Genomic DNA, 19,916 nt, shown 5'->3' with positions numbered 1-19,916 from the left:
GATGTCTCCTACAGCAAATACAACATCCGCACCGCATTCTTAGAAAAGGCAATAGACCGGATCCTGTTACACGTGTAAAGCATGAGAACTATTTCAGGTAATTATTATTGATAATAAACGGGACTCCGAGAACTTCTTGTATTCTGACACCTCAAAGCACTTTTCCGAGGTGTTTTCCTGCTCACCTTCTCATGCTCAGAAGTACTACATCAATTTTGTAAGTAACTGCAAAGGGAACAAGTAAACATGTAGTCAAAAGTCATCACGGCAAACCAGGGGAGAGCTGAGGGCACAAGCCAGGACTACACTGCACTCGACAGAAAGAAAGGATGCAAAGCCATCTGCCTCAGAACATGCTTTTTCCGAGCTATTTAAGGATACCAATTTTAAAAATTTGATTATGCCACACCAAAAACGTATCTGGAAAAGGATTAATTGGTCTTTCATAGGATACATTTGCTCTGCCCAAGCTTATGTAGCTCCCTATGGGGATGCTGAACACTCTGGAAATGTTAAATAAGGAACTGCAGGACCCAGACGTGCAGCAGTGGTGCTTATGAGACATAGAAGGAAAGAAACCTTCAGTAGCAGACCTGCACAGACTCTGTTACATAAGAAATCCGGGAATATTTATAATCCTTACTCAGCCACTAGTGTTTTATCATGACGGTCACTTTTATGTGCTGTGATTAAGTTATATTTGACAGGGGTGCTTCCTAACAAGTCTGTGCTCCGTCCTAGTTAGGGTTATGCATCTTATTAACAATCACAATGATGATGCTTGGATAGCACCTTTTCTGCAAAGATCCCAAAGCAATTTTCAAGGATCTAATATTAATGCTCTTTATCTGTCAAGGTAACTCAGAACCATTCTACATTTTTGTATGTGCCTATGCTGAGACAGATCAAATAAATAAAGTGCCAAAGATCACAACAGCACCCCAATGTCACGGCTGCTGCCTACGCCAGAGCCTGTACTATAACCAGCACATTTCAATGCAGCATCCGAAACATCATCCAACGGGTTATCCAATTGTTATCCAATCTTATTAAGGCAGAGGCTAATGAAATGAAAATCAAAAGCCAAACACTGCAAACAGACTGAGCCCTTATTAGGATCTGTAACCCAACCCAGGCTCAACACTGGAGCAGACTTCCTTTCTTCATCGCCAACGAAGACGAGAAAACTGGGCATGATTACAAGTCCCGGGCTCATTATGTCTTTTGACCTCTTAGCCTTCCTAACACTTGCAAGCACTTTTTTTACTTCATATATGTATGTCCTAAATAAGCCCCTTGTTTTTCCAATTGCCTCTGAGAACTCTAGGAGACCTCCAAATTTCCCATAGCAAACATTCAGGATATTTCAGGTCTGGCCAGCAATTTCTCTACTAATTCCAGATCACCAGACTAATCTTCATCTAATGTTAATCAACATAGTACTGATACAGTCATGGGATCCAAGCATATTTAAATCAGCTGAAAATATCTTGTCACATAGATTTTTCTTTTCGTAAGACCAATCCCTTCCATAGCAAATACAATCTCTGGACAGTCCTGCAAATGATAAGCAAAAGCAAAGTAATTCAGTGGTTATGCTGTATCTGATATGTCCAGAAAAATCCTAAATGGGGCTGAGAAGACACTAATTTATATGGCATGTTGTAACTCTTTACTGCATGCTAATAAAGCAACACAGAGGTTTGTGTTGTGATCTGGAGAATGGCTTAGAGCAGGCACAAAGAGCTAAAAATACCACGTCTTCTAAAACAAAGTGGCAGACGGTCACTGGAACTGAAGAACACAATGAGTTTTAAAGCTAAAGGGAACTTTTTAAGAGACTCACAAGTTACGATGATTAATGCAAACTCCTGTTTTGCAGACAGGTGCTATCAGATGATCTGAGCCCAATTTAGCTTTCATTTGTATAGTGTTACATCACGTGCCTCATAACGCATGGCTGGCTTAGGCCAGTGAAGAAAGAACTAATGTCTCTTGTCCGTTCACTATTTCCTTGGCACGTTTTTCCTAGAGATCAGCCAATCTCTTTTTCATTGAGATGATGGAGCACTTCTCAATACCGGGATTTGGTATATCATACAATGAGTTGGGCTTTGAAAGCAGCTAAAAACAGTAGGAGCCCTGAATCTGGCAGTGAGAAACAGATGAGGCACTGGGAAGATCTTCACCCATTCCTGAGCATCTTCACGGGGAGCATTCACTGCCACAGGGCCAGGAGAAGCCTTTTACAAGGATGGTACCACACTAACAATGTGACAACATGTCTGTGCAAACCGGTAATTTCACATGCCATTTAACGAATATACAATAGAAAGAAGCACTCCTGGCCACCTCTCACCCTTCACTACTGATTCCCACTCCGATATTACTTCTTTCCCGGTGCTGGCATGAGCTTTGTGAGCATCTGACATGAGCTTGCAGGCAGGCAGCTCATCCACCAAACCAAGAATTGATTCATTTTCACTCAGCTGCACTCATGGTCAGCAGAACGACAGGGATGGCAGCTCCATGTTAGTTCGCTTTAAACATTCACAGCATTGCACCTTAGCAATCGCTCTATACATCGGGGACGTTCATCTTTCGGGTTCAGCGAGTGATTGGATCTGCTCAGTCGACTCATGCAAACACTCAGGCTCTGAGACTGAACAACCCTCTCCAGAATTGCAAAGCTATTTTCCTAGAAAAGAAACAACCAAAAAACCGCCAGGGAAAATTAATTATATCTGTGAAAAAATACCTGCTCTACAAGTCCAGTCATTACACCTTCTTTCTTACTTCCCATGGTCGCAGCTGACTACCAGCTGCCTGTATCTCTTCATAAACAATTCAGATCCGCAGCTGATAAGAAGGGAAGCCACGATCTCTACCCCATTAGTCAAAAGAATTCCTCACTCAGATCATCTTCGGTGTCACTGTTGCGTTATTCTTTAGATTTTGGCCTCATTTTTTTCATGAAAATAGACATATTCCTTCCCATGAAGGACCAGAAATACCCACAGAAGTTACCCCTGGTTCCATAAGAACACATCTCCACTCCCATTAAGCACAAAAAGACCGATTTCTTGGTATTTTCTGTAGAATTCTGAGAAAGTCGCAATTCAGAAATTTGGGTTTTTCTGTTACAGAGGAGTTTTGTAGCTTATATGCTTATAACCTTTCACAAACATAAAGAAACTGTAGTCAACAGCAATGGTAGCAGTCACACCGGGAGTTTCAGTATGGATGATTACAAAAAGGCAAAGGGCTCCATGAAAACCTTGTCATTTCTCAAGATTCGCATCAGAATGATGAACTGGCAGAATACCAAAGAGGCAAATGCAGTAACTTCAACAGCTGTAGGTGTTTCTGATGATCCCTGGGAGATGTGGGATGGTCGTTATCAGTTCGACACGCAGAACGTGTTTCTGCCATGTCTGCTCTTCATACCAGAGAGAGGGGAACACTGTTCCTGCTCCCTTATCACCAACATCAACAGCGCATGGACTAAACTCAACAGTTACTCCAACTTTTATTTCTATAGCGCATTTTTCTAAGTTTGTCCTGTCTCCTGATTACCAGAGCAGACCAGGAAAAGCATTCTCTTTTTCACAGTTGCTTCATGCTGAGGTGAAAAGTTCAGAAGGATTCTGAACTGACTTGAAATGACAGGACATGATTTCATCATTTTCTGTCCAAATGAAATGTTTAGACATTGCAGGAAATAAAAACATCCCCTTGCTGGCTTAAATCAAATGTTTGTTTCAAAATAGATCAAAATTATTTGGGATGGAATAAGGCAGTTCAGCTGGTGAGAGAAACTGTTATACTGTGGAAAACCATGGTAGATTGAACTTGATCTTCACCCGGCCCTCAAGGTAGAGGTTTATCTTCCTATTACAAAATTCAGCCCGACACAGCCATATTCAATATGCAAGTGTTTAATCCACACAAAATCCCATTTGCTCACGGTAACGTATTTTCTTTGATATTATTCAACAAATTACACTGATTTCATCTGCTTTTTCCTTCTATTTGGGTGCTCTGAACACCGAGCAACCCACGCAAGAAACTCACCTGAACGGGATATTGCACATTCTGGCCAGGTAGTGGCACAGGTAGCATGAATCTCAGATCACTCTTAGCTTGGCTTAAACTCAAGAGATCACAGGGAAACTGGGATTCTTCACACTCTGGTTCTTAAATTTTTGTGTATCTTTGCAGTACCTGCATTTTGGGGGCCCATGATTGTGACCTGCAGCCATGGGGACTTTCTTTGCCAGTTGAAAGCTGGAACTGCTGTGTAATCATGTGCACCCAAGAATGTGTTGTAAGAGGAGTATCAAATGGACTGCCACTGGCAATGCAGTTGTGAAATCTCCAGCACTGGAGCTGCCAACGCTGAACTCAGCAACAGATAAAATCCTGGACCCCATTATCTCCTCCCTTTGATTTTTTACTCTGTCACCCCACTGACTTCAGAAGAATTCAACTTTCCCTGAAGTGCGCCAGTGTAAGGAAGAGAAACAGCTGTTAAAAGCCTAACGCTTTTTTAAAAGGTCTACTTCAGGCTATTTTAAGTGCTCTGACGCTTCAGTTTGTTGTAAAGTCTGTCACCTGATTAAAAATAAGTTCTTTTGCCACTGCTAAAACCACACCGCGTTACTGAAAGATTTATTAGCCCGCAGTAATATTTCACAAATTGCAATTGCATTGTTATCCTCTCTAATACAGTCCAAAGGGAACAAAATGAAGCAGCCACCAGCCCTTCAGTCCATCAGCAGTAACTTCCCACCACGGGTGTGTTTGGAGCACACGGGGTTGGTATGGAGTCCTCTACAAAATACTGCAAGACAAAAATGGCCAGAGACACCGTACCCTGTTCCCAGAGCTGGTGCCGTTCACTGTGTGACTTCCAGCAAGTGGCTTCTGGACAGAGCTGAGAATATATTGGAATTGTTAGTTAACTGACCAAACAAAATGAATCTGAATGCGTTTTCATTTCAGGGCAATGTAATGCAGACTGTCAATCAACTCGTCAAATTGAAAACCCAGAGCACGGCAAAATGGTGCTTTGGTGACCTTAGGCTTTGTTGAGCTTTGAAAAAAATGGCCATTTGAAATGGAAATGTCTTTTCAAAATGAAAGATTAAAAGATGTTGACTTTTCCTCTCTCCTCTCCTCATTCTTGATTTAAATAATCTTGCGTATTTGATCCATATCAACAATTCAACAAAAAAAGTCTGGTCACCCATCTCTCTTTTCCATGAGGTCAGTGGGAGTTTTACTATCTACTTCAATCATTTGTCAATAACAATATTGTTTTAATGGACTAAATTCTGTCCTGACTTATTCAACCAAATCCAAGCGGAGAAGTTTGTCTGAAAACAAGTCACTGCAGCATTTGGTATCTTCAAAGTTCTTTGAAGTCTGAGTGAAAGAAATGAGTAATAAATGTGGTCCCTGAAACTAAAAGGAGAATGAGGTATCCTCATTCTGCAAGGAAAATGAGCTTAAACTCATCATCAATCAACACACACACACAGAAGAAAAGCTAAGCCATAAACACGTAATCAATCTGTTAGATGCTACATGACAGATGCATTGAAAAACAGCAACAGCAAAGACACAAACAAATGTAATCTTAATCTTTGTATTTCAACGGGCATCTTAAGTAGACTTTTTCTTCCATTTTATATTCACCCCTCTAATGCTCAGAGAACAGAAACTCTAATTACTGTTGCAGGCTGAAGGCTGGCCAGTAATTATATATCTTTATCTTCATTAGCTAAGATGTCTGTGAATAAGGCTTGGTCTGAACCAGAGCAGGTAAACTGGAAACTCAGAGACACATTTTCAATTAAGAGCTCATTTGACACTGGCAACTCATTTTGGTGCTGCTGAAAGCTGCCTGCGGAGGACGCAGCTCGGGGCTGTTTGCAGAGCCCACAATGTCTTGATCCCTGACCAGTGATTTCCTGTTTTGACATCGAGCCTATCATTAGTTTAATTGTGCAAAGGTATATCTATTAATAATAGTAAGCACACAAACCTTTGTTAGTATATTAACGTACTTACAATTAATGATAGATGCACACTTAAGCCGTAGTACCACTTAAACCTCTTAGCGAGGGTTAGAGCTGAGCATACTGCTTCCTTTAAACTGATCCAGATTAATAGCAGACACAACCCTTTCAGAAACACCCAGTGAGCACGCCAAAGAATTTGGATAAACTAAATCTTTAGAAAACAAAACTGATTTTTAAAGTATCTTCCCAATGATCTATTTGTTTTCAAATTCTTTTTCTAGTTCTCTGAAAAAGCTTTAAAGTTAGTTAATGAGTAAGGTTAGTGAGTGAAGACTTAGTCCATTTAACTTCCGCAACACAAGGACCCCAACTAATTACTTTACCTTTTTAAACCTAGGTTCAGCCGCACTGTTTGCTGTATGTGGCAAATCTACCACATTGAAAAGACAGCCAGAAAGACACATTTAATCAGAAAATACCAGCGTAGGGGCTATCCAGATCAATAGAAACCCTGCGTAGATTCTAAAAAGGAAACACCAAAAATGCTGTGCTTTTAAAATGCTTGGGTTTGTCTTGTGTGTAAGAAATTACCATGAAGAAATTACTTAAAACAAGCCTAGAGTGTAAGCATTGCAATTTTTTGACACAAAACCCTCTGTTTAGAGATAACTCAAGAAAGATAATTGAAACCCATACACAGCTCTGTTCTTCGATTGCCCAGTTGTCACCCCCCTGTGACATGAAGTTACTGAAATTGCAGGTATGTCTCCAACTCCCAGCAGTTTCCCATACAAGAGGAAAATCCGAGTACCCGCACCCATATTTGCTTATAAAGGCAAAAACTGTCTGCTAGGAAATACCTGAAAAAGCTGATGGGACCCAGACGGGTTTGCATTGGAGCTAAACACCAAATTAAAATAAAAAAAAAATCCAAATTAAAACGAACTAATGGAACAGGCAGAGAACTTAGCATTCCAGTCAGCTTTAGGCTAAGGCAAATTTCACAAAGGCCAAGTCCTCAATATGGTGCAGTTCACAAAAGTTAATGGGATAACAGTGATTTCCAGCAGCTGGAGGGGTGGCCTGTAGTATTCGTAATCGTTTTGTGACATGCTGGTTATGTTAAAAAAGAATTCAATTTTAACTTTTATTTGTAGCCATGTCTCTCATTTCCTGCTCTCAAGTGACAGCCACAGATAAGTTTGTGAAAAGATAAATGCTGCTGTAGACAAGCCAATATTTCTGTCACCATGTTGGAACATTTCCACCACATCCCCCACATCACCACTGCTGACCGTGTCCTTCCACCACCACTAACGTGCATTAACCATTAACCAAACTGAGTAAGGATACACAGAACTTCCTAAAAGCTTTTGGTGGTAATATTGGTGCAAGTTGAAAGCATTTAAGAAGCAGCAATTTTCTTGAGGGTCCAGTCTGACATCGATTTCAGTAACAAAGAGACACTTAAGGGCATGCCTGCAAGCAATATCCTCACTACTGGTACGGAAAGTACACACTGGGAGTCAAAACTAAGAGCAGCATTTCTCTTTCAAGGAAGTTTAGGCTGCAGAGCTGCTGTACAGAGCAAATCCACTGGCCAAGTGTATTATCCAGTAGCCCCCAGGCCATGATTGGCAGGCAACGTGTTTCCTCTGACACATCCTAAGAGCAATTATGAATTTAACATTGTTTGCGATACATGGTTGGGTCAGTACCAAGACCACAGCTGAATCCCTGAGTCATAGAGCTCCTGTTCCAATGTTGCAAACCAGCTTCAGAGGAATTACCCCCCTCTCTAGAATATTCATTGATAACCTTCCTGACCCTGCACAGCCCAGAGAGCTGAGAAGCAGAAGGCAGAGTGAACTCCAGAAATACTTCAAAAGTGGGAAATGAAAGACAATTCCAAGTATCTGACATGCAGGATGGAAAAATCTGTGATTCTGGGGTTTTTTATTGCTCTACTGAACTAATCTATGCACAGGGGTGATAACAAACCTTTGTCTTTCAGTGGCAAAACAGTTCAGAAGGTGAAAGAACAGTGTTTTGCAGGGCCTTTGTGCAACAGAGCACTGTGGTCCTACCTTAATGACATCTTCATCTGACGATCTGCACTCCACAGATTCCAGAAGATCAGTCACAGTCCCATCGTCTTCCACGGAGATCACTTTGACAGGGACGGCCACTGTCTTCCCAGTGAGAATTGCTGTATTCAGGATCTCTGCTTCCTAAGAAACCAAAAAAGCCCATTTAGTCAACACATTTTGCTATTGCTTTATTAGTACCAGCTTTCATTTCTAAAGTTGTTCGAACTCTGTATTCTAAGACTAATTATAATTTCTGAGATTATGAATTAATTCTTCTATTCCAATAACCGTTCCAGAATAGACAAATTTCCTCCCTTTAATCCTGGAAGCAAACTCCCAGTCCTGATTCGGGGCTGTAAGGACATTTGTCATGCCCTAATTGCTATTTCGCAAATGCTCACCAAGTGTCAGAGCAACTAAACACCCGAGGAATGACCCTGCACCACACTAACAACATATCCTTGCATCTAGCAAGCCTGAAATCTCCATCTTGAGGAGCTCACTAATGATTACGCTGATCACATGAAAATAATGTCTGAAAGTTTTGTTGTTTTACCCACAAAACCTTTATTTTTGAGAGGCTTTCTACAAATATTGAAATTGTATGGCACTGTCAAGCAAATACTGTCAACATTTAGAGCAAAGAGGCACTGAGCAATCGTTAGGAACAGGTTTGGATTGCGGACAGTCAGAAGTTGCCATGATTCCAGTCCTGCATAAATAACGATTTGTACCACAGGACCATGGGCAATCGGACCCTCGCCTTGTTTCCTAGGACATACCTGGCTCTCGTTGGGTGATGGTGGGCTTGCTCACAAGTTTTCTTTCTTTCTCTTTCAGCGAGGTCTGTGCAAAACCATTCTCTGCCAAAAAGGAAGGATGGGCTCTTGAAACAAAATAAGCCCTGCAGGGACCTTTGTCACTGGTATGTCATTGTTGTCATGATGACTGCAAAATGCATTCCTTCTGTTTGCTTTATCACTTCTAATTTAAGAGTGCTGAGTTCTGATTATATGAAGAGCACGAGACCACAGAGCACTCTCGGTCGCCTGGTGTCACATCGGCCTCGCACAGCGAATATCACTGATGTGTGCGACCTACGCAGAGAGCACAAATTGATGCCTCCATTCTTCTGCTCCTAATTGCAAGATATTGCTCATTCCTGGAAAGGTCTCTGAGCTTTCAGAACCATGCCTGCGAATCACAGACTATCCTGTAGAACAAGAGGCTCTTGATTTCAGCTGGCTCTTGTGGAATAAAGGCTTCCAAAGCCCCCCAAGTGCTAACTTCTCATTATCTAAATAGCTCACGCTATGAGCTCGGGGACTGACCTGATTTTACTTGTGGAAGAAAACAAAACGAGAGATTGAAACCAAGTTACCAGAAGATGATGACTCCCCCTACTGCCTCTTGGGCTAAAGAGAAGCTGGGATTTCTCTCATCTAAAGGATGCAGATCAAAAAGACCTTTTCTTATTACTTAAAGAAACAGAGACACTTTATTCAGACTCAAAGCAATATTTAAAGAAAGAAAGAAAAAAAACTCCTGATCTCTTTGATAGCTGCTTTGCCAAAGTTTCCCCATCCTCACCATGATCTTTAGGGGAGGGTGAAACAGCATTTCACAAAAAGAGAAGAAGAAAATCCTCTCCCTCCCTCAGCATAAAAGCCTTTCAGATATTTTGAAATTATAATTCATACAAAGGTGAGAATATCTGCCTGTACTGTAGGGCGCTTCTGTCTTGAGTGCACATTTGTTCTCGGTAGAGAATATATTGTTCAGGCAACTGGGGTCTCAGAAAGGTTTGTAATTAAGTTTCCAGGTTCTCTTATTTTTCTCAGATCTGAGCTTTGCAGCAAAGTTATTCCTTGTAAGTTATTTAGATACTTTTCCCACTCTCCTATAGGCTCCAGAGGGCTGCAAATGGGGGCAGCTTGACAGAACAACGGCCATTAAGCATCCGCGATAATTACAGAATGCAGACATTAGGTCCTGATTTTGCAAGCACTTGGGCGTGAATCTCCTTTCAGTGGGGCTGTTTGAGGCTGCACCACATGCCCGGCTACTTGCACTGAGTCCAAAGCTGGAAAGACCCGCTCCCCCACGCAGGACCCCCTTTCCTCCTCCAGTTGATACATTACAGTACGACCCTTGCGATTATTTTATAAAGCAAAGGGGAGTTTAATAACCAAGTCTTTGAAACAGTGTGATTAATGAGGTCTCCTTACCAAAAGCAAATGTAATTTCCCCTGGTGAGAGCTAGTAACTGAGAATGATACTCCAAAGCTTCATTAATTTCTTTTGAGTTTCCAAATTTTCCAAGCGCTGGCTTTGGATATTCTGAATACAGACTGAATCCCTGGTATGGAAACAGACACAAAACCAGGTTCTATCCAAAATCAAAGATCCCAGATTCAAAGTATTACAGCTTGAGTCTGCAGCCACGTTCTGGATCTACGCTCAGAACCAAAGTGCTTCCCGACCCGCGCGCAGCCCACGGCCGCACGACGTTCAGTATTGCTGGTTCCTAGGCGGTCATGAAAACCTCCACATCTATCCTTGTCCCCTCTGTCTCCAAGAGAAATGAAGGAGGTGGGGGGTAAGAAGTAACGCCTGCAGTTCACAGAAATCCCTGCCGGGATTTTCTGACTTTCTATCAGCAACTATTCGACCGATCCCAGGAAAAGAAATTGATCCAATACTTTTCGAAAGCAAAAGAAAGGCAGAGCAAGCTGGCGATGATCCGAAGCTGTGTTAATCTGCAGCAGAATAGCTGAGCTGCACGTTCTGTTTGCAGAGGTTTCGGTACCTCTACGTGTACCGACTCGGAGGATGATTTCTTTAGGCACCTGGTTTGCATCGCACCCTTAAACACAGAGGCACAACAACCATTTACACCAATTTACACAGCAGGGGCAGAGTAAAATGCTTCTTCAGACATTTGTTTAATGGCTAGAAAGGGCTTAATGTTTTCCTGGTGAAAGCACATGAAAATCGTTGCATTTTGAGGAAACAAACATGATACTTCTTTAGCTATACAGAGATTTATAGTCAAGAATCTCAGCATGTAAATGCTGCAAATCTAAATAGTTACTAATTTAAAAGTGTTACTTTTTGCTGCTTAAGTGATGAGAGAATCTTCTGCAGAAATATTATATTCCTTATCCATAACTAACATAGATGATAGGAGATAGAAAGTCAGGGCACTACAAGGTGGGAATAGTTATGCTTTTGCAAAGCTACAGCCAAATATTCTAACTGCTAAAAGTTGATTCCCTGAGCAGCTATTAGAAAGTTGCTGAACTTTCTCTATTACGTCCTGTATCTCTATAATTCACATACACGGAACCCTCCTATAATAAAATGAAATAATACGAGCAAACAGAGAAAACAATTTCTCTCCGTGTAATGGAAATGCAAGACTAACTAACACTTATTCTGAAAATGATACCACATTAAAAAAATAGTAATACTTTTAAATAGGATTCTGGAGTGACCATTCTTTGCCTACTGAAGAGATACATATTAAACAACTGAGCATATTAAGCCCTCCAGCAGAAACATATTCAGAAGATACACACAGTAAGCATCTGTTTAAGCAGAAATGCTGAAGTGAATACCTATTAGTTTTTTCAACTTTAATTGGTAGCTTCCCTGCAATTTAATTTCCCTTCGGTTACCTTGTGACTTATAATTCCCGGGGTGACAGAAAGGACTTGAACAATATCTTGATAAATCTGAAGAGATTTCTTCTTCTTCCCCTCATTCTTTCTGTGTACACAACATTTCCTAATGTTTGCATTCATAATGACTTTTAAAAGAAATAAATACGTGACTAACTCATGCTTGGCTTTGAGGCCCCGGCTCAGGTGTAGTGACAAAGCGGTAACACCATCAGAAGAGAAGGAATAGTTGCCTGAAAATCCACCCCATTTGGCACCCGTTAATATCCTCCATTTTCCTTTTCTATTAATCAGCCTTTGGAGCATTAATCCAGGTTACCACCTTCAATCTTTTCACTATTTATTTTAAAAAGGCCCAGGTTTTGCTCCTCTTCAGCTAGCAGCCATCTTATTTATATCAGAGAATCCACCCCTCAGTCATGCATTACTAATTTCAAATCTTATTTAGCATCAGGTCTCAGAATTAAGAAGCTAAGTGACAGCTGTTTAATTAACTCCTTAAGCTGATTAGAAAGCATTACAGAAATCCCCCCAAGGAAGAGTTTATAACTGTCAAGAGAGCCTAAGGCCATGTTAATGCTTCTGTTTAAATTTAGTAAGCTTCTAAACCAATAAAGTCTCAATGCTTGACATCCACATGGATGTGACCAAATTCAGCTTTTTTTTCCTCATGTTACCACTGCAAGGATGGGAAACGAAAACAACAACATAGGAGGGATTTGGGAAGTCAGAAAGCAGCAGCTGAACAATAAAGCAAATAGATGCATCTTTCTAAAGGAGCTGCTGCGAGTTCGTCCCGTCTACCACTCGATTATCCTGGATTAGTGCTCCACGCTGGAGTAAAGCTGAGCTTGCACCTTAAATGCAGAGTCATCTCCCAGCTTCTGCCTGCAAGTGCAAAGGTTTGTTCATTGCTTCTTAAAACTTAAATCCACCTTTAAGGATAAGATTATGGCAGCTGAAGTACAAGTTTCAGAAGCAGCTGGTGAGGCCAGATACATGGTGGTGCAGAGGAACCAAAAACGCTCCAACGCAAACTTCCTTGGTTGTGGTACATTATTGTCAGCTCTGAGCTTGCAAACAGCTTCGGTTCAGTCTTAAAATATCAAGGTAGTTGGTCTGAAAGCTTGAAATAAATTAAATAGAATTCCAGTCTCTTTATTTGCCCTGTGCTTTGCAAGCCTTGAGGATGCAGGAAAACAAAAAATCTTCTGTGTCCAAAGGAATAAAAGATTTGTGGCCAGAACAACACAAAATAATTTGTGAGGCCTTTAATAAAAATAGAAGAGTTGTAAGTAGAATTTGAAATACTGAAAATGTGAGAAGTGATGGTGAAACCTGAACGCAAAAGTGCGAAAAGACTGACATGAACTTCCAAGTCAGCCGTTTGTTGTGAAGTGTGCACTTTCCATCGCGTAGTGTGAAACCTGAAGTCACTGGGAATAGGAGAGAGGGGAGGGATATAAAAGCAAATGAATCACATCCAATTTAAGCACTTGCTACCTAATTGGTTTCATTTTTTCCTCTGTGCAGGCAAGAGATCTCCACAATCAGCTGTGTTAAAAAGGTGCATAAACAGAAACGCAAAGGCATGTTTCTCTGGGTCCATCTACCTGCTGACTCCGAGCCTTCCACACAGCTGCTAGAGAGGGGAAAATGGGGTTTTTTTAATAGCAAAGCGTGATTGCGAAGCCATTGGTAAGAAGGAAAGAGGTGGCGGAATCAATGCCCCCGTATATTTTCCTTTATGTATTTTTCAGTCCTGCCAATGCCCGGGGTGACTCCCCCAGCCGCACTCTCGCTCCTCCGCTGGGGCAGCATCAGGGCTGATGAGGGAGCGAATTTGTCAAGAATAAACAGAGAAATAGAGTGGCATCCACAGCACAGCAATCACAGTGTTCCAGTTAAAACCAGAGAACAGCCCGTGGCTGGGTTGTGCTGTAGGGAAAAAGCAACGTGGGATAATCCCAGAGACGGTCTGACCCTCCTACTGTCACACACGAGGCATTGAGGAAAAGTACCGAATTATACTTAATCTGAGAGTCAACTTTTGCAAAGCCTTTTCGCTATTTTATGTCCTTACTAACAAACTTTTATTGCTGTGTAGATATAATTTATCACTGTTAAGCGTGAGGAGGGAAAAAGCTAAAAATATGGCAGTGCTGTGTGTAGTAAATAGGGAGAGAAGGAGCAAAGTAACAGGTGGATCTTACAAGGGAAAGGTGGGGTCACTGATAAGATGGCCAGCAGTGAGAGGTCTCTCATCACACAGCCTATGATGTTCAGCAAAAAGCTGAAGAAGGAAAGAAACGCAACTTCGGAGCAAACCCAGGTGCTGCTGTGTGTTCCTCGGTGAGTGAGGCTGCTCTCCGGGCAGGGAAATTCCGGCATTTCACGTGTGTACGTCGTCACAACCGGGCAGTCCTGGCCGGTGGACACTGCCAATTATTGCACATCTGTAATGGCAGGAAATAAATCACCTCACTCCGAGGGAGAGAAAAGTGCCTTTGTCTGTCTCCCATATGCAGATTGGAACTGCCTCGAAACAGGGATCTTTATTTTCTTGGTATTGCACAGTGTCCAGTCCGCAGTACAGCTCCGAGCTCAAGATGCTGAAGCGACTAACAGTAGGTAACAGCTTCCTTGAAGGTGAAACATGGCAATCACTCAACAAGTGCAAGACAAAGCAGGGGCCATAGGACGTTGCCTCTGTTTTCAGTGCTGTCATTTACCGCCCTGCTGCTGGGCTAAAGGCACACAAGGTTTTAACGTTTCTAACAGTGACTTCACAGAGCACAAGTGTGTCATTTTAAGCCTGTATTTTCTGCTAAGGAGCAGGCAGCACACAGGCAAAGTACCTGTAGAGGATAACAAGCTATTCAGCAACAGGACAGTCTGTAGCATCACCAGGAAGCTACCCAAGCCACACTGGATCACTTCACGCTCAGCTGAGGAGTCAAATCCTCCCGTAGGAGTTCACTGTTTTCTAGCTATAGAGTAAATGCAAATTTTAATTTGTCTCAAGTTTACAATGACAAGGTCCCTTTGATGCTTTGATGTCTAACATTTGGGAATGGTGTTAGTTTATTTGGGTGGTTTGGCGGTTTGCAGTGCTAAGCAGGCTACCAGGATCCCGGGAAGCTGTCATGTACGGTGTCTGTTTTTCAAAGTCAGAGAGCTATGAAGTCTGCAAATTGTCAGGCTGCGCTTCTTCAGAGAAATCGCTAATTAATTCACAGCCTCCAAACTGTAACTCCATGAAGCTGCAAGCGCGTACTCCCATTCGGTGCCTAGAAAGACTGCTTTAGCTGATAATCAACAAGGTTCGCTCTTAAAAGCAAACAAACAAACAAACTTGGGGAGATTTCTTCTTTGCTTTGCCTAAACAGGCTGCCAGCACTTTCAGACATCGTTGCAGGAGGGAAAGGCATGTCTGATTGTCAAAGGAAAACTCCTCAGAAAATCAGAGCTGGAAATGTGGCCCAAGGTCCCCGGGTGCACTGTGTCTGATGCCGCCCAACTGCTGAGACTGGGGAGGCTGGTAGGGACATGTCACGCAAAATTAGCTAAAGCCAATCAAAATTTCACACTTGGGGTCAGTATCTCGGCTCCCGGATTGATGTGCCAGCGTGAGGCTCTTTTGATTCTCAGGCCTAACGCAGAGGTTTGGTGCCTGCGGGGGTTTTGGAGCTCTGCGAGGGGTGGACTATGGGATGCGATGGAGGGATTTCCAGCAACAAAATGAAAGCTCTGGGATAGCACTTCAAAGAAAAGATGCCAATGAGACTCTAGCAACGCAATTTAGCAGAGTGAATATTTGGTGCGATGTATAACAGAGCCAGAATGACTGGGGTCAAACTACTGAAACAGCTTCACTTTCATAGAGGGAAGCATTAAAAAACCCAAACAAATCACTGGTCTTATTTAATATGTGCATTTTTTTTCCTTCCTTTCTTCTGCAGCGTGCTGCTGTCACTCCCAGGCTGTACTCTGAGCTGCACAGGCATCTTTCCCATCTTCCACACTGCGCTACCCCTGTGCACTCAGTGGTCTAAAGGGAATCCTGAGGGACGCAGCCGGGGACCCCTTTCCCCATCTGCCACACAGCTCCTTGGGGCCTGGCCAGCAAAGAGCAGACTAGAGAAGCCCTTGGGATGCAGAAACATCCAGCAGACAAATCTGACAGGTTCTTTTCTGTCATTCTTTGCGTTCCAGAGCCACACAATGACGAGATCCACATCCTTCCCTGTCGCACATTCTGTCCCCGGTCCCGCAGCCAGCACTGCCCTCGGGCTGGGGACAGGGCTCTGTGCCTCCTGGGACTCCCTCCTGCCCCGTCCTCACTCTCTGCTCTGGTCACAACCACTTTTCTGTACTGTCACAGCTGACAAACGACAAGCTGAACAAGAACCACGGCTGGGAAGGGTGGGAGAGGGGGAGCGGGGAGGAATCTGAGGCAGAGAACAGGGCAGGGGACAGGAGAGCAGGGGAACTCTCCCAGTTTCTCAGGGGAAATCAGTTGCTGCTCGAATACAGGAAAATGTGATGTTTATAAATATATATATATATATATATATATAGATTCAGATCCCTCCGTGTCTACAAATTACTTCTCAGAGAGGAAAGCCATTTAGCATCATCTACAATAACAACAATCCTAATGTGTTTAGCATTGATTTTCACACCATTGTAAAAGTTCTCCTCCCCGCTGGCAGTTTTCCAGAGGCGAAGGCTGGGCAATGGGAAGGTCAGCAGAGCTGCCCAAGCCTCCCATGGAGCCGCTGGCAAAGCCAGAAGCAATCCCTGGAGCTCTGCCACCCCATCCCTGCTGCACACGGAAATCCTGAGAGCAACAGAGATGATGTACAAAGCACGGTGGGAAGACGAGGAGAAAACGCTGCAGTGACAATGAGACAAAAAGCAGAGTTGCAAGGAGGAAATCTGTCCCAGTGTGGCAATTAATGTCACCTCCCATGGCAGAGCCAGAGAGCAAGGACCAAACAGGTTTTTTGCCTTTCTAAAGAGAAGAAGGAGGCTTGTAAGGAACAAGACAAGTCATGTTCTCCTGGTCACTGTGCAGAGGAGAAAGGACTAAGTTGCCCGTTCCAAAGTTTCCTTGCAGAATGGCCTTGGTAGTTTTTGTAGCACATTCGTATTCGCGAATGTCAAGCAATCAGCAGCCTGAGCTAAATTGGGACCTTCATGGGGGCCCTGGAAACCTGCCTCAAATCCAAAAATTCATTCATGAGCAGACTAACGTCAAAGCAGCGGGGAAGCCTGCAGCCAAGGGCTCTGCTGGGTTGGTAATTAGCCCTTCATCTGAACTGCAAACAGAACCACGAAAACAAACAAAAGGGACATTCAGAAAAAAAAATGATGTTCCAGCTCCCATATGGCAAATGGGGCCAAAGTCTGCTCTGAAACACGTGACCGTGACCTTCCTGGGGACACCACGGTGCCCAGGGCAGAATTTGGGTCACAGTTTGTCCGTAGAAAAAACCCATGACAGTAACTGGGTAAGGACACTGGTCCCCGGCTGTGGTGGCTGCAGAGGTTGCACCCTCCTGCCACCGCGGGCAAACTCACCCGTCCCTGTGTCACACCACGTGTTGAGAAGGGCATTACCACAGTATTTCTAGGAACAAAAGTAGACAAGTGCATTTATCCACAGGTACCTTTGATTATAACACCACCATCCCTGCAGCTGAGGAGCCCAACACTTAATCTCTTCACATTTGGTCTTGGTAAGGAAATCTTTATTTTATTTTATTTTTCCAGATGACACAGCAACCAAGGTTTTATTTCTGAACCCTCCCTAGTTACAAGTCCCATGCCCATAAAGATATTTTGGTGCCTGGATTTCAGTGGCACTACTGATTTAGAACCTCTTCTGTGTGACTGGTCCATGACAACAACTACTGTCAGGTCCTTTGCACGTATGAATGGTTGCGACTTAGCTGATCTTGCAGATATAGCAATAAACAGCCCCACATGTTTATTTCCCCAGCCATACATAAAGGCTATGGTACAGGGTGGTATAAGAGTCTGAATGAAGACAGAACATATTTAGGTCTGATGAAGTAGGCAGAGAAAGACAGCAGTGAGCTCACAAGTTCTGCTTTGATCATTTAGCCTTTGCAGATTTGTGACAAATTGCTTTTTCTGCATGAATCTGAAATGATACAGTTTTACATGAGTAGTTAAAAAGTAATACCAGTCGGGAAACAAAATCCCTAACAACACCACAGAAAAGCAATAAACTTAAGGAGCATTTGGGCAGACAGAAGAACGATCAGAAATGCTTTACCACAGGAAAAAAAAATTAATAACGGAGAAAAAGAGTGGCTGAACACTTGTCAAGCTGGTTGTAGCAGGTTGAAAGCAGGGAATCCGAAAGGCCATTAAGAAAAAAGACATGAAGAGTCTTGTAATAATACCCTGGGGAACATGCAGGCTGCAGATTCAATGCCTTTAAGACTATATTGTACATTCTGCAACAATTGTTTAATGTCTAATCCCTCCGGAATGATTGGTAGAGAACTTATGTTAGTGTTAGTCCAATGTCCTCAAGGAAATAAAGCTGGACTTGACATCAAATTACATATTTTGTGCCCAGAATATCAGAAGTATTCTCATAATCTGATGTATACAGAAATCTCTATCAAATAATTCTGCTGATGTCAGTGCAAGAGTAACAGCTTCTTTTTCTTCCTTCAGCTTCTTCTCATTTTAAATATGAACAAAAAAATCATAGGAATAAAGCACGGTATTAAAACTAGTCACTCTGTAATGCTTATGAAGTTGTGAACCTGAACACTTCTGGGACGCAACACCCACACTGATAGGAAATGCAGTTATTTGCTTGGGTTTTCCTGTTTGTTCAAAATTTACTACAAGCTGGGGGCCCTGCAGCCAAAAGCTGCACAAAGCTCCTGACCTACCTTGATAAAATGACAGTTTTGCTCATAAAAGCCTGTTTTGCAGAATCAGTGATGGTTTGCAATGACTTCAGTAAGAGCCAGTTTGAGCTGAGTCGGTAGCTTAGCAGTGGTTAAGACAGTAACCGCTATCTCCCCATCATTCAACGCTTCTTTCATGTCTTTCTGCTTCCTACATTAAGAACTTCCCACAACATCCCAAACATTTCAATTCCCTTTTCATAAAAAGCAAATCATCCTTTCTGTTTTTCCTCTCTAACCTCCTTTAATTATTTGCTATTCATGTCTAGGACAACTGAGAATGGCCCCAAAAGGGATAAAAAGGTGATGCAAGAAAAAATGACAACTGAGAGGCTACAAGAGGGATCCATGGGATGATCTGCGGGCTGGTGAAAGGGAACCAAGACCACAGATTCACAGTCTCGCATCACAAAAGAAAAAGGGAAACGTATCAGGCGGCAGGGCTGAAGATGATGATGGTTTTTCCACCTAACGTAGGTGAATCATGAAATTCATTGCCACAGAAAAAAGAAATGTTTGCCTGTACTGACCTGCATTGCAATTGAAAGAGCAGTGAAATAATTTAATGGAAGAAAGAACTAGATCACATTTCTAGAGCACAAACAGGCTGAGTTACATACTTTTTAAAGCAGTTTTCTTTGCTCTTGCATCATTCTCATAGCATCTGCTATCAGCCATCAGAAAAGTCTTTGGCCATAGCCAAAGTGATTCTCATATAGAAATAATACTCTGTTTACTGTAACTGTAGTTTAAAAGCAGAATTAAAACTTCTTCCATAGAGTTGTTCATCTATTGTCCTGCTTTCAGCAACTCATTTTATAGATAGACTTGAAGAATTGTATTGGTTAATGGAATGGATTTTGGCATTAGTGGAAAATAATAAGCCCTCAATATCAAATATTAAATTATTCCTGGTTAATTCTTTTATGGGCCTGGACTTACAACTGATTTAATACTTCTGGATAATTACTTCTATTATAACTGTGTCTTTGATTTTTAATTAACTGCACAAAGTTTCTCATTCAAATCTAATATTACCTTTGTCAACACTGTCAACCCTCTGTTTAGATATTCTCTTCACATTGAACTCTGATGCTCAGACCTTAAACTCTGCTCTTCCATAACTCTGTGGACAGATTCCATATGAGACTTATTTAT

General features: G+C 42.3%; 1 protein-coding gene across 4 annotated transcripts in view; it reads right to left on the bottom strand.

Annotated features, from left to right (window-relative positions):
• The window catches only part of TMEM132D (transmembrane protein 132D), a 203,609-nt gene that overhangs the window by 31,033 nt on the left and 152,660 nt on the right, over window positions 1-19,916 (bottom strand). For 3 of the 4 annotated variants that reach the window (XR_011741702.1, XM_065851960.2, XM_071816052.1), the window contains one exon: window positions 8,114-8,257. Coding sequence is in view for 2 of the 4 variants with exons in the window: in XM_065851960.2 (XP_065708032.1) it covers window positions 8,114-8,257 (144 nt within the window). In the remaining 2 variants the exon portion in view is untranslated. Of the gene's footprint in view, window positions 1-8,113; window positions 8,258-8,898; window positions 8,945-19,916 lie in introns of those variants that run through there. The other variant, XM_071816053.1, reaches the window with a different exon arrangement.

The sequence above is a fragment of the Patagioenas fasciata genome, chromosome 17 (genome assembly GCF_037038585.1).
Source record: "Patagioenas fasciata isolate bPatFas1 chromosome 17, bPatFas1.hap1, whole genome shotgun sequence".
NCBI classification, from domain to species: domain Eukaryota; kingdom Metazoa; phylum Chordata; class Aves; order Columbiformes; family Columbidae; genus Patagioenas; species Patagioenas fasciata.
The sequence above is the reverse complement of the archived record's forward strand: the minus strand, read 5'-3'. Positions and strand labels throughout refer to the sequence as shown.